Source organism: Parus major, chromosome 14, assembly GCF_001522545.3.
Source record: "Parus major isolate Abel chromosome 14, Parus_major1.1, whole genome shotgun sequence".
NCBI lineage: Eukaryota > Metazoa > Chordata > Aves > Passeriformes > Paridae > Parus > Parus major.
This window is the reverse complement of record NC_031783.1, coordinates 8,967,318-8,980,081: the sequence shown is the minus strand read 5'-3', so window position 1 is coordinate 8,980,081 and position 12,764 is coordinate 8,967,318. Positions and strand designations below refer to the sequence as shown.

The 12,764-nt window shown below is 44.7% G+C and overlaps 1 protein-coding gene across 2 annotated transcripts in view; it reads right to left on the bottom strand.

Annotated features, from left to right (window-relative positions):
* POLR3E (RNA polymerase III subunit E) overlaps positions 1-12,764 on the bottom strand; it is a 28,650-nt gene that overhangs the window by 15,711 nt on the left and 175 nt on the right. For both annotated transcript variants that reach the window (XR_004499418.1, XM_015643004.3), the window contains exons 2-13: positions 8,639-8,720; positions 7,468-7,518; positions 6,688-6,765; positions 5,082-5,197; positions 4,755-4,837; positions 3,925-4,032; positions 3,491-3,540; positions 3,082-3,201; positions 2,434-2,519; positions 1,384-1,428; positions 1,210-1,301; positions 380-500 (exon numbers count right to left, since the gene is read on the bottom strand). Coding sequence is in view for 1 of the 2 variants with exons in the window: in XM_015643004.3 (XP_015498490.1) it covers positions 380-500; positions 1,210-1,301; positions 1,384-1,428; positions 2,434-2,519; positions 3,082-3,201; positions 3,491-3,540; positions 3,925-4,032; positions 4,755-4,837; positions 5,082-5,197; positions 6,688-6,765; positions 7,468-7,518; positions 8,639-8,674 (986 nt within the window). In the remaining variant the exon portion in view is untranslated. The remainder of the gene's footprint in view (positions 1-379; positions 501-1,209; positions 1,302-1,383; positions 1,429-2,433; positions 2,520-3,081; positions 3,202-3,490; positions 3,541-3,924; positions 4,033-4,754; positions 4,838-5,081; positions 5,198-6,687; positions 6,766-7,467; positions 7,519-8,638; positions 8,721-12,764) is intronic.

Below are 12,764 nucleotides of genomic sequence, written 5' to 3'. Positions count from 1 at the left end.
GAGGTGGAATAGCTGACTGCACCGAGACGCAGACAACCCAAAGCCAAAGGTTTGCAGAGCTGGGAGCGGGGGTGTTTTAGGCAGCGAGGGTGGGCACACGGAGCCCGCGGTGCCGGGGCGGTGCCCGGGGCGGTGCCGGGGCGGTGCCCGGGCGGTGCCGGAGCGGTGCCGGAGCGGTGCCCGGGGCGGTGCCCGGGGCGGTGCCGGGGCGGTGCCGGGGCTGTCCCGGGGCGGTGCCGGGGCGGTGCCGGGGCTGTCCCGGGGCGGTGCCGGGGCGGTGCCCGGGGCGGTGCCGGGGCGGTGCCCGGGGCGGTGCCCGGGGCGGTCCCGGGGCGGTGCCCGGGGCGGGGCCGGTGCCGGGGACAAAGGCGGGCCGTACCTCTTCACCACCCAGTTTCCCTGGACCAGCAGCGCCACCTGCTGCACGCAGCGCAGCACGGCCGTGGGGTCGGTGCCCGAGCCCAGCAGACTCAGCAGGTTGGCGAACGGCATCACCTTCACTGCAAGGCAAACACAGAGACCACTCGCACACCCAGGAACGGGGATTCAGGGTGTGCGCGGGCAAAGGGTTATCTTGGGGAAAGAAAGAAAGAAAGCCTTAGTTTTAGTCGGTTTTACACTCCTGTGCTGTAGGCATCACCTGTTCTGAAAGTGTCTGCCAGTGTTGCAGCAGAATCGATTGGCTGAATGGTCACTAATTAAGGTATTAATAAAATAATAATTAAAAAGAAAACAACCAATACCTTTGGCAATATCTGTAAGCAGAGACTCCTGACAAGGCAGGACAGTCCTGAGCCAAAATCCTCAGGTTTTGCTCTTATCAGAGAGTAATTTGAAGAGACAAAATAAAATTCCTACGTGACACTCATGAAGTGTGTATTGTTAAAAACTTCCCAGAAAATGCCAAAGTGCAGGCTGTATGTGCTCAGACTCCACATTTCAGGAGATACTTGCTGAAATAAGTGTATCCCGAAAGCTATAATCAAATTAGAAATTTTTCTAAGAGTAAACTGATGGCAAGTGTATCAGCAGTCAGATCAGCTGTCACTGCTCTTTTTAGGGAAAGGCTTGGGATTTAGATTCTTAAGGGAATCAGAGAGCCAGTCTGTCTGATAGGGTGACAGAACTAGTGATACTGGGGAAGGCACCTTATCTGAGGCAACCAGAAGTCACAAAGTGAAGTGCAAATGTATTACAAAAGCTACAAACCGTTCTTCATCAGGATCTTGATCTGATCAGCAAGGGGTAAAGTTCTCAGCTGGGCCATAGAAAGCACATTGCTTGGAGCCATTGGTTTGTTACTGCAGATAAACAAACAGATTTTCAGCCCATGAAAAAGAGAATCCAGCTACTGTGGACTTTGCATTATGTACAAACACTTACTTCTCTTCCTCTACGCTTGGAGGCATCAGCATCATTAAATATTCACTAGAAGAAAAGAAAACACATTCTTTAAAATGCCTGTCTTGGGACTTGGCAGATTTAAGTACAGTAATTTCTCAGAGTAAACCTGCTTGTGTGAATCTACAAAACAAACATCAGCCTGAAAAGAGCTCTCCCTTCCACTCCTATTTCCTCAGAACTACGAAAAGCTACTGACGTTCATCTGCCCAAAGACAGAGTTTGCAATCAATCCCAGCTCTTTTGTACATTAGAGGTGCCCAAACAAGAGGATCTGCACAAGGAAATACATAAAACATAGGTGCTCTATCAGCCATCAGCAGGGTCATGCAAAACCCCACAAACAGAGAAAATCAGGCCAGCAAAAAGCAAAATTTCTGTCCCACCTATGCAATTACCAGTGTCTGTGAGAAAGAATCAGATACAAAAGACTCTTCAGAACACTTATCACTGATTTACTGATGTTAAATGTTAAGAAAAACATGCCCACACCATTAACCAGAGCCAGACTCTGCCACCTCACTATCACTTGGGCCATGGCTGTCCCAGATAACAGGGAAGCACTGCCTGCATTATGGGAGGCTTCTGTGGAGTTGCAGTCACCAAGAAACAGACACATCTTTCAAGTAGTTTCAGTTGTCCCCACAAATCACAAAGGGAAGTTTTATAACATTTTCTAACAATGGAAGTTAGAAGTTGGCTTCAGAGTATTAATTTATATTAACCAGAGGCAGCTTTTGTTTTGATTTTTCTTTGCAGTATTCACAGTCCAAATAATGTAGGGTTGTGATAACATACAAGCTACAATCCTGAGTAAAAACAAGAGGTTTTAATCTCAAGGGTATAGGGAAACAAAGAAAACAACTTCAATAAGATGAAAGCTAGTTTGTTTCCGTATTTTTTAAACAATTCAACTTTTACCATGAATAGGATTTTCAAAGAGCAGATTTTTAAAGAATATACCTGCTTACTACTCTGAAAACAATCCAAACTAAATTAATGCAATTTCTGTAGGAAACAATATAACATTACCTGGGAGATTTAATTAATTCAGTGTTTTCAGCAAGGCCATGACCTTGACTAAATAAATACTGGCGCTCGTGTTCAGAACGGCTATCCTGGAGATAGGGAAAAAACAAGAGTCATTATCACATACTGAAAACATACAAAATGTCAGAGCTGGATTTCTCATTCCAAACTATGACCACCCTGTCATCATTACACCACTCAAGTGTTCCACCTCACTAACTGATGTTCTGCTTTCACTTCCTTGTATGATGCTGATGTGCTGTGGGAACATTTCCCTTGCTGTGCCTTTGAAACCTCCTGACAGACAGGCACCAGCCAGCCAAACAGGATTTCTCACACCTGGCTGAATGGGTTTCCCAAATCTTTCACAAAGTCCAGTTTATAATCCAAGACCCAAGCTGTTACATTCAGAACCACCCCCCGCCCCTCTATATTTTTCTCCAGCTCTCAGTTTTGAAGTGTGGAGACCCCAAAGCATTATCCAGTAGAGGATACAGAGCACTGCAGGGTCTGTTCCAGCCTACAGACCTCCTCTTCTTCATTATCTTTTGATGATTCCCTGATTCCCATGGGTCCAGATTTAAAAACAATTTTGGACTTGGCTTAGCCTTCAGGCCCAGGCAGCCTCCTCAGGAACCAGCAGACACCTACCTTCAAGCCATAATAATGCAGATGAACCCAGTGCTCTTCTGCTTGTCTCTTCTGCAAGAACTCATAGGACTGAACACGTCGCTGCCGAGCTTGCTCGGTCTCAGGGCGGGAGAATCGGACCTAGAAGATTTGGGCATCATTCAATACAGCCCTAAAACCCTTGGAAAAAACCCACCTGCATTATTTATTTGCTGTACCAGTAACAAGCTAGGGGCCCTAGCTACACTGAATCACCCCTTGCTCTCAGTGCCATCTTTATGCCTGTGCAACAAGGTGAGTCCACCTGGCCTCCCCCACCCAAGCCTAGGTCAGTAGCTGAGGTTTGCTGTCCTTTCACTTCACTCTCAATTGTCAAGCTTTCTTGTGAACTGTTGCCTGAACCAGCATAAAAAGGAAAATGTGGACCTACAGTAATTTGTTTAACATCATCTTCAGCTTCATCCTGGGATGAATCACCACCTGCCAGAAGACACAAAAATAAACACACCAGTGCAGTGAAAGAGCCAAAGCCAGTCTGGGGGCCCATGCAGGAAGATAGCACACTGAGAACTCCAACTGCATGGGTTCAACCCCAGCCTGCCAAACTATGCCATATATGACAGCAGCACACAGCTCCTGTGATAGGACACTCTGTTCCCATGACCCTTCCAGTGGCAGTGGTGACACAGTCCCCACCACTACCTTTGTCACTACCTAACACCTCCCATCCCTCTGAGAAATGGCCTAATAATGACTGTGTTATTAGAATAAACACCTTCAAAACAGAATGACTCTTATCAGCCACATTATAGAGAGAACTTGTATCTCACCTCCCCTAAGAAAACATAACTGTGGAGAATTTACCTTCATTAGCAGCTTCTCTTTCTCTGTGTTTTGCATCAGCCTTGTCCAAGTAGGTGAAGCTTGGCCTCAGCTGAAGAATTCCATGTAGTGGAGTCAAGTGAAGTTCACCTGAAAAAAAGAATTAATGTTGGTTAAAATTGATTTTTTCCACTGCACAAGGACACAACTTTTCATTATCTCCCTGTCTCTGTAAAGTCACAGCTTCAATTGAGCATAAATATTTAATACAGCAAAATGTAGAAAGGGACTGAAGTGAAAAATTCATCCAGTGCTCAGGATTTCAAGGGAATATGAAAAATCAAGACCTGTTTCTGTTATTTTGCCTTTTGTGTTGAAATCAGATCTTGTAGAGAGTCACATTCTGGCACTGGCCTGAACCATAGTCCAGAAGACACCTAGTAAAATAGTCATCACTGAAAACAATCTGCATGTTGTCATCTCAAATGACCACCAGACCAAAACTGTGATGGCCTGGGCAGTCAAGAGAGGTACAAAAAGCACTGAACAGGAAAACAAGACAGAAAAAATGAGATTAAGAAAACAATATAAATTATTATGATGATTTCATGCTACAAGTGTGTATTATTTCGGGCCACCATGAACTGTTAAGATTCTGAAGGCATCTACAAACCCAGGATGTTCCTACAGGATATTTACAATTTTGCTAGACCTACTCAAGGACTCTTGGGACACTGATAAGGGAAAATTCTCCTTTCTTTAAAGGCCCATCAGTCAATTAAAACCTATGCCAGAAAAAAAAAAAATAAAATAAGTCTTATCTTAACACTGAAATGTTTCACTGATGTGAGGGTTAAGCAAAAGAAACTTACCTTTTTTATAAACAGCAGCTGCATAGCGGGAAACATTACTGGCAGCTTGGGAAGAGCAGAAAGTTTGCTTGTCCATCAGCTTCCTGCAGACAGAGGAGGACAGTGAGATGGCATTCCACAGGCAACATGGCATGCAGGTGCCAAAAGTCTGAAAGTATCAAATATCCATCACTTCTGTCTGCAAATCTGAATTCATGATGCACCCCAAAAAAGTGTAGGTTACCCTCAAGAATAATTGCTAAAGAAGAGTGTCCAAAGCAGCCTCTGTAACTGTACAGATACCTGTGCTCAGCCCAAAAAGGAAAGGAAGGCAAAGAGGACACCTACGAGGAATAGGTGCTTGTTTCATCTGTACATGTGCCATCCACGTTGAGAGCGATCTGCTCTCCCTTGCTGCGACAGTAGTTAGGATTCAAAGTATCAATGGCCATTTCAAGTTCAACCTAAAGAATATCAGGCAAAGACAGTTAATTACCATGGCACAACCCCAAACATATAAATTAAAATACAACCCCACACTTTTAAACATTTCCACAGCTTTAAAGCCAGTTTAAGTACATAAGCAGCATCATCCAAATCCACAGGGCAAATCTCACACAGAGTTGAACAGCACACAGATGGGTTTGGTAGTGAGGTCATTTAAACTACAAGCTGGAGATGCATAAACTCCCATGTACATGAATGGGATCAGAAAAAGCAGAGTTCTTTAGGCAGCCCTGAAATACCCATTCACTTTACTGGATTCCTTCCATGACACTATCAGTCTTATTTACTTATCAGTACAGATCAGGTGCACAAGCAACCTCCTTCAAGCGTCCCCATCACCTAGGAACCATTCAGAGTCTCTCATAAGATGGATTTCCTTCTAGTTCAGCTACCAAGAATACAAAGTACCTCTGTCCTCTTCAGAGGCAAAGGCCTCAATTCTGCAAATTCAAGACTGCAGTACTTAGCACTGACTTCAGTTACTCCTGACTTTCACTTGTCAGAGCACCGTGACAAGCTCCAAATCTTTAGTTATAAGAACTATTCCCCCCTACTTCAACTTTACATTTCAGACAAATGTCCAAAAATAAATATTCTCCCACATAATATTTCTATTTATATACAATGACAATACAGCACATATTCTTCTTCAGGGTGTGTCAAAGCCCTGAAAGACCAACATAAATTTGTGTATCCCAGCTACCGTCTTATTTTTAGTTTCCCTTTATGTTATTCATAAACTGAATTAGTTTCAAGTCCCTGGATGAGACAGCATATTTACAAAGGTTTGCACATGGCTTACAGTGCAAATGTTTGCTGAATTTAATAAAAGACTTCATGAGCACAACATGCATTCTAACTCCAAAGTTCACCAAAGCACTTCCCTTAACCATTTCCCAGAAGCAAATTTTACTAACACAGACATCTACTGCTGCAATTTTTAAATAAGACATTGTAAAATAATAGCCAGAGTTCTGGGATACATTTGCAAGCAAGTGTAAAGACTCTGGCTTTGGCTACACTTTACCTGTACTGCCCCAGTGATTTCAAAAGGACACCTGATTCACTGACAGGCAAGAGAGAAATCAGGACTTGCACTGAAAGACAGAGGATGGTTCCAAGGCTCAATCCTTCTTCAACACTTCTCTGAATATTGTAAAAAACTTTTAATTCAAGCTCTTCTCACACAAGCATCCACAGATTCAATTAGCATTAGTAACTACGTTTCCCTGAGTGATTCTGTTTTCTATTAAGTCACTTTCTCACCATGATTTATAAACCACTTTTATTCTAAACTCTACTTTACAGACACAATAAAATAATCTTCATATACCTTCAAGCACAGGTATCTGGTCCTGCAAGTAGCTGCATGGTTAGAACAACTCAACAACACAGTGTGCTTTTCTTAGGTAAAAACTTTTACAGACTGGACTCAATGATGACCAACCTTTTGCTGCTTTGGTTTTATCTTCGCTGATAAATGTGTAACATCATCGTAGGTCATGGAAGCTGGGCGAATGGGATACTGGAAAACAGGTCATTTCATACACCCCTCTTCTTTTAAAGATCAAAGAATTTCACAGAAATTAACTCAATTTCCCCTGTCCCCTCACATGCAGATCCACTTGCCAGATCTCAGAGACAAGACATCAAGAAAAGACATTAATTGACTGATTTGTGAGTCATCAGGGGATTTGGGAGCATGACCCAGAAAGTCTGTTGTTTTCCTCCCAGCCCTCTGCTTTTGTCACTTCACAACCCCCTTCTTGCCCCTCACACACCACAATAACCTGTAACACAGGAAAATTGTCCCACACATTAGTCCAGCAGAAGAAGAAACCCTTATCTCTAAGCATTGACTCTCTGTAGAATTATTAGAAGTAAAATATACAAGTAAATGTTAGCTTAGAAAGTTCAGGCCACATGTTGCTGATCAAGAGAGCACACCCAGGTTTAGCCACACAGGTCTCTCTTTGAGCCCTCTGGGAATGCTGAGAGGACAGTGTGGTATCCCAGTGAAATCCCCCAGCCACAGCAGCATCCTGCTAAGGCTGCCAGGTCTCCAGCACACCCACAGGCCCCATCACCAACCAGCTTCACTCCTGCCTCTAAACTGAGACCCAAACAGGCTCTCTATATCCAAGACTTTGGCAGATTGAAGCATTAAGTTACACTTTTTGCATTTATTTTAAACCAACTATCACTGCATAAAAGTTAACTGAAATACCTGAAACAGATAGAGCTTCTCCAGTAGACTTCTGGCCAGGAATACGTCAATCTAAAAAGCAAAACAAGTAACTTTCATCACATGCCAGCTGTAATAAAAGTATAACCCTTAGAGCTCAAATACTGACATTAGCTTTTCATTATGAACTCTAATATAAAACAGATTCGTGACTCTCCTGTCTAAAGTTTCATCTCTGCTGATTTTGACGCGTTGGCCTTTTTAAAAACCAAACCTAAAAATCCCATTACAAAGAGGCAGCAGACAGTGGCTCTATCTGTGTTTTTCCTCTCTAAGGAAACTTGGCAAACAAATGTGAAAAAGGAACATTTTTCCTCCAAGGATCTGAAGCAAATCTGTTATCACAATTATAGAAAGAGGAGGAAGTTCTCGGTTTGGCAGCACGACTGAAAGGTAAGTTGGTTACTGGTATTTTGGCATAAAATCTTTCTAAGTTAGACAAGAGACACCCACATCCTCAAGCTGGTTCAACACTTGCATTTGGCCATCAAAACTGAAAATGCACAGATGTTTCATGAATAAGACATATGGAAGCTGCCATTTCAGATACACTCCTGACAATTGCCACTCCTTTTCTCATGGCTTTTCACCTTCTATGGACTTGCCCTTACTTGTGCTTCTGGTGTGTAAACTCAGATATCAAGTGACAAAGACACTATGGCTACTTCTTGGACACAGCAGTCCTTTAAAGTAATCCAGACTCAGAACACAACTCCTTACTTCAGCAGAAGCCATGAACACTGTAGATTCATGTTTAACAGATATTAACTCCTCAAAGTCATTCTGATTTTTTCAGCTCCCAGAGACAAGCAATGGAGTTCACTGGAAGCACACAATGGTAGAAGCAAATTTCCCACTTTCTCTTCTGCTATGGACAGATTACAAAGGGTGAAACACCTGAGCTGCATCTGCCAACGTAGACAAGGCTATTCTGACAAAACAGATACCATGAGCCACATACTTGGCCCACACAACATAATTCTTTGTACAGCACCAGCCATTGTGGCCGGTGCTGTACAAAGCACAACAACCACTGACAACCTCTGATCCTGCTGATGCATTGTTTCAGCAATGTAGGAACACTGGGAATTGTAGTAATAAAAATAATAAAAAATTCTTATGTACAATCACTGTTGTCACAATGCACTTTTACCTCTTGTATAATTGGATCATCTTCCTCATTTGCCATGCTAGGATAAAACAAAGCTTTTTCTTGGCTTATTCCTTGGCACAACCTGAAAGAAAACAGGAATGTCATATGAATGATTTCATCTGTGTCACATACCACATGCAGCCTAGAGCATTGTTCAAGTTAACTTGGTTCCTTTCAGTGATAATCTGTTTAGTCTGCATTTTGAAGGAATGTATGTGTTTGCATGAACAGCTCCCTGATACTCAACAATCTTGACTGAAGGCCACAAAATTATTGAGACCAGCAAATGTCTCAAAACAGGTAAACTGCTGTAATTTCTGTGGAAGCTGCAGTTATTAAGAAAGCCCTGAACCAGCGCCCTAGGGAGGGAAAGACAGCCTTCTGCACTTGCATAAAATGTATCTTTTTTTACACTGTGTAACAGTAACGCACAGGTAGCAGCTATTTTCCAGCCACAACTGGCCCTGCAAGGTCACTGCTTTGGATATTTCAGTCTGGGAATACCCTGACTTTGATTTCATCTCCCTGACAAGGTGCAGCCTTGTCTCCTGACCTGCCACTCTTCAGACTGTGCTGCTAAATGAGAGCTCCAGAACACTGCTCATCCTTTCCTGGAGCCCTCTGAAACCAGCAGAACAGCAGATTCTTCCTCATAACTACACCAACTCCAATATAAATAAGACTGATATTAACTGAGGACTGGATACTCTGGAACAAAAGTTCATTATGTTCAATCCCGTGCTGGAGTCAGTGTCGTGCCTGGTTCAGACCTCTGAATAAAAAATGATCTCTCAGCTAAAGCAACAATAGTTTTTCCCCGCTGAAATAAAACAAAAGGATTTACAAATTATTTGGGATGCCACTGCAACTATGTTAAGACACTTTTAACTAGCTAATACTGGCAGAGATAGGCATAAAAAAATAAGACCTCTCACAAACTGACCAAGGAAAATCTTAGTAACAAAGTTGATCAGGGAACAAAACAAGATATGTGTTCAGGAACCTCCCTCATTGTCCTTACTCCTTGAGGACAACTTGCTTCTTTGCTGGACCTCCTATGGAGGAAGAGAAAGACAAACAAGCAGCATGCAGGATTAGCTGGAACCAAGCAGCTGGGAAAGAAGGAACCCAGCATCCAAGTTACATCTAGAACAATGGCATTTTTTTCAAATACTCAAGCTATCACACAATTTAGGCAGCTCAGTATATTTCAGCTGACATATAGGCTTCTCAAATATCACATTAATGCACACACAGTTACCTAAGAAACCTTTCAGAGAGGCTAGACATTCTGGATACAAGTGTTGTTAACATCCATTCAGGCTTACAGTGTTTCTGCCATTCCACCTAGAAATATAATTCTGCATTTGTCACTTACAGACTCTCTGCTACCAAAAAAGTAGCAGTAGCCCTCCCAGTACTGAGCTGGCATCTTCCATTTCTTTATTCACCAGCATATCCCATGGTCTTTGTACCATACATATGTATTTGAAAATTTATGACTTAGTATTTCAGATTCCTATCTGAAATAATTTTTGTAGAAATGTAGAACACCTTCATAGCAAAAAGCCAGTACCTTAACCATAGGCTGAGCTGTGAGCAAAACCCTGAGTATGTGATACCTGACTGATATCAGTGTCTTCTGTCAGGCACCCAGTTCCTCCCAGAAATATACACAAGTATGTTTTAAAGAAATGAGGTTTGTCAGTTCCATTTTTGCTTTCCCCGCTCATGTCCCTGGGTGGCCCAACACCTGACAGCTCTGCAGACATGGAACAACTGCAGTCTGCACTCAGCACAGAGCTGATGGTGGGAGGATGCCCAAGATGTGTCAGGACATGTAGTAACACCCTAAAGGTGGGACACTTGGATCCAAACCCTCCTTCCTCATACCCCTGAGAGAACCAGGAACCACCCTTCCCTTCCTGACAGCCTGCATGCCAAGTATCTGCTAGGCTTGGTCTCTCTCTTCTGAGAAAATTATTACATTTTTGAGAAAAGAAATTAAGATTTCCTGGGCTAAGGATGTACAGAAAACTTAGCCTGAAGAACTTGGTCTCTGGTCTCTCACTGAACACTGCTTATGCAATTATACACAAAATCTCTTTGTGAATCCACCTGTCACTACTCAGGGGAACTGCTCTATTACAGAAACCACATTTTTTTCCCAGTCCTGTAAAGACAAAGCATGACTACAGATCCATTTACTGGAAAGTGAGACTGACACATCTATAAATAGGAAGCAGTGTGTCCCAGCACAAGTTATAGTACCCATGCAACTGGAAGAAATCCTCTGAATCAGAATGAAGGCATGCAGACACAATCCTATGTCTGATACATATACATACATAGAGTGGTGTTAATTTCCACAGTTCTCATATACATATATTTATGATACCACAAGAGTTACAGAATGGAATCAGACATTAAGAGACAGCAATCATGGTCAGCAGGTTCAAACTTCTTTTGGTAGAACCATTTTCTTTTAAGAAGGACAGACCTTCCTTTAAGGTGCAAGTCAAAGTATAATGTGAGTTATTAGTGTGAGTTATTAGCTCGCAGGAGGGCAAGAGATATAAATCTTCTCATTTCTCTTGCAAAGTGACTAATGCAAGGACCAATCCATGAAACTGCTCATTAGCTGCCCATAACACCATCAATGTAGAACCAATGAAGAAAAATGTTGTGGTTAAAGAACTGTAAAAATCAGTGATGAAGCAAATGCTGCATCTCACTCTGAGCTTAGAAAGGCATTTGAGTATTAGACATTTTATTTTACTACCAAAGACTTAAATGCAACAGTAAGAAGGTAAATTACAAACCTGCACATCATTTGACACACAGATTTTTATCAGGCCTGCAAGAAATGCTCCAGTATTTAATTTTTACCTAAATTTGTCACTAATAATGGACCCCCAAAGTGCTAACACTGAAACCTGAAATATTCTTCATATAATCATGCACTGCCAAGGAAAGGCCAAGAATTCCTGCTGGATCAGTGCCTAAAAGTGTAAGTGCTGAAACAGCACCATGGGAAAAGTGCCATCTCCTGAATCACGACCACAACTAACTCTGGCACCCGGGCTCCTCTAGAAGGGACTCTGAGCAATCCTCTCACTCAGGGTGGCTCATGGCACACAGTAAAATGGAAGCTGCAAAAACAAGCTGAAGCACCTTCCATGCATTTATGGTAATTATCACTGTGACCCCATTACTTGCTTCATTTTCTCCTCGTCTGCAAGCAGCTTTGCACAGTCATCTTCTGGCAGTGAACCCAAGAGGGCTCCTTTGCACCAGGACCTCTCTGTGGAAGTGATGTCACTGAAGCAAACCTTTGGGGTTTAACAGATTATGCATGAAGCATAAACCCTACTTTACCACCTCAACATGTGTGCAGCGCAGGACGTGTCAGGCCTGTGCTGCCAGGGGCAGGGGTCACTCGGGCCGGGGGCAGGGGTCACTCCCGCCGCTGTGACACTCCCGGGCAGGGTCGCGGTGCCCGTCCCGTGCTCCCTGCGGGCAGCGCTCCCCGCCGGACGCGGCTCCGTGCTCCGGGTGCCCGCCTCCCCTGACACAGCAGCCTGGCAGCGCAGGAGTGCGGGGAAAGGGGCCCCGCCGAAAGGCCACAGTGAGCCACCCAACCCGTCCTGACCGCGGGGACCAAGCGAATCCCCCCGGGCGGGACGGCTGGGCTGGCTGGGCTGGAGCCCCGCAGAGCCGGTCCAAGGCAGGGGCAGCAGCTGCACATCGGAGCGGGTGCGCCGAGTCCTTCCCGGGCGGAAGGCGCGGGGCTGCGGGCCCCGGGAGGACCGGCGGAGCCGCCGCTCGCAGCCCCGGGAGGACCGGCGGAGCCGCCGCTCGCAGCCCCGGGAGGACCGGCGGAGCCGCCGCTCGCAGCCCCGGGAGGACCGGCCGGCGCCCCCCGGTGCTGCTGCGGGAGCCGAGGGGCCGCGGCTGCGGCCGGACCTCGCCCGCCCCTCCAAGCGCCCCGGCCCGTGCCGGGTCCTGTCAGGGCGCTGCGGCCCCGCTGCCCCCGCGGTACCGAGTGCTCGCAGGCTCGGCTCCGCCGTCCTCCCCGGAAAGCAGAGCCCACCCCAGCCCAGGCCGCGCTCCTCCCCCGCCAACA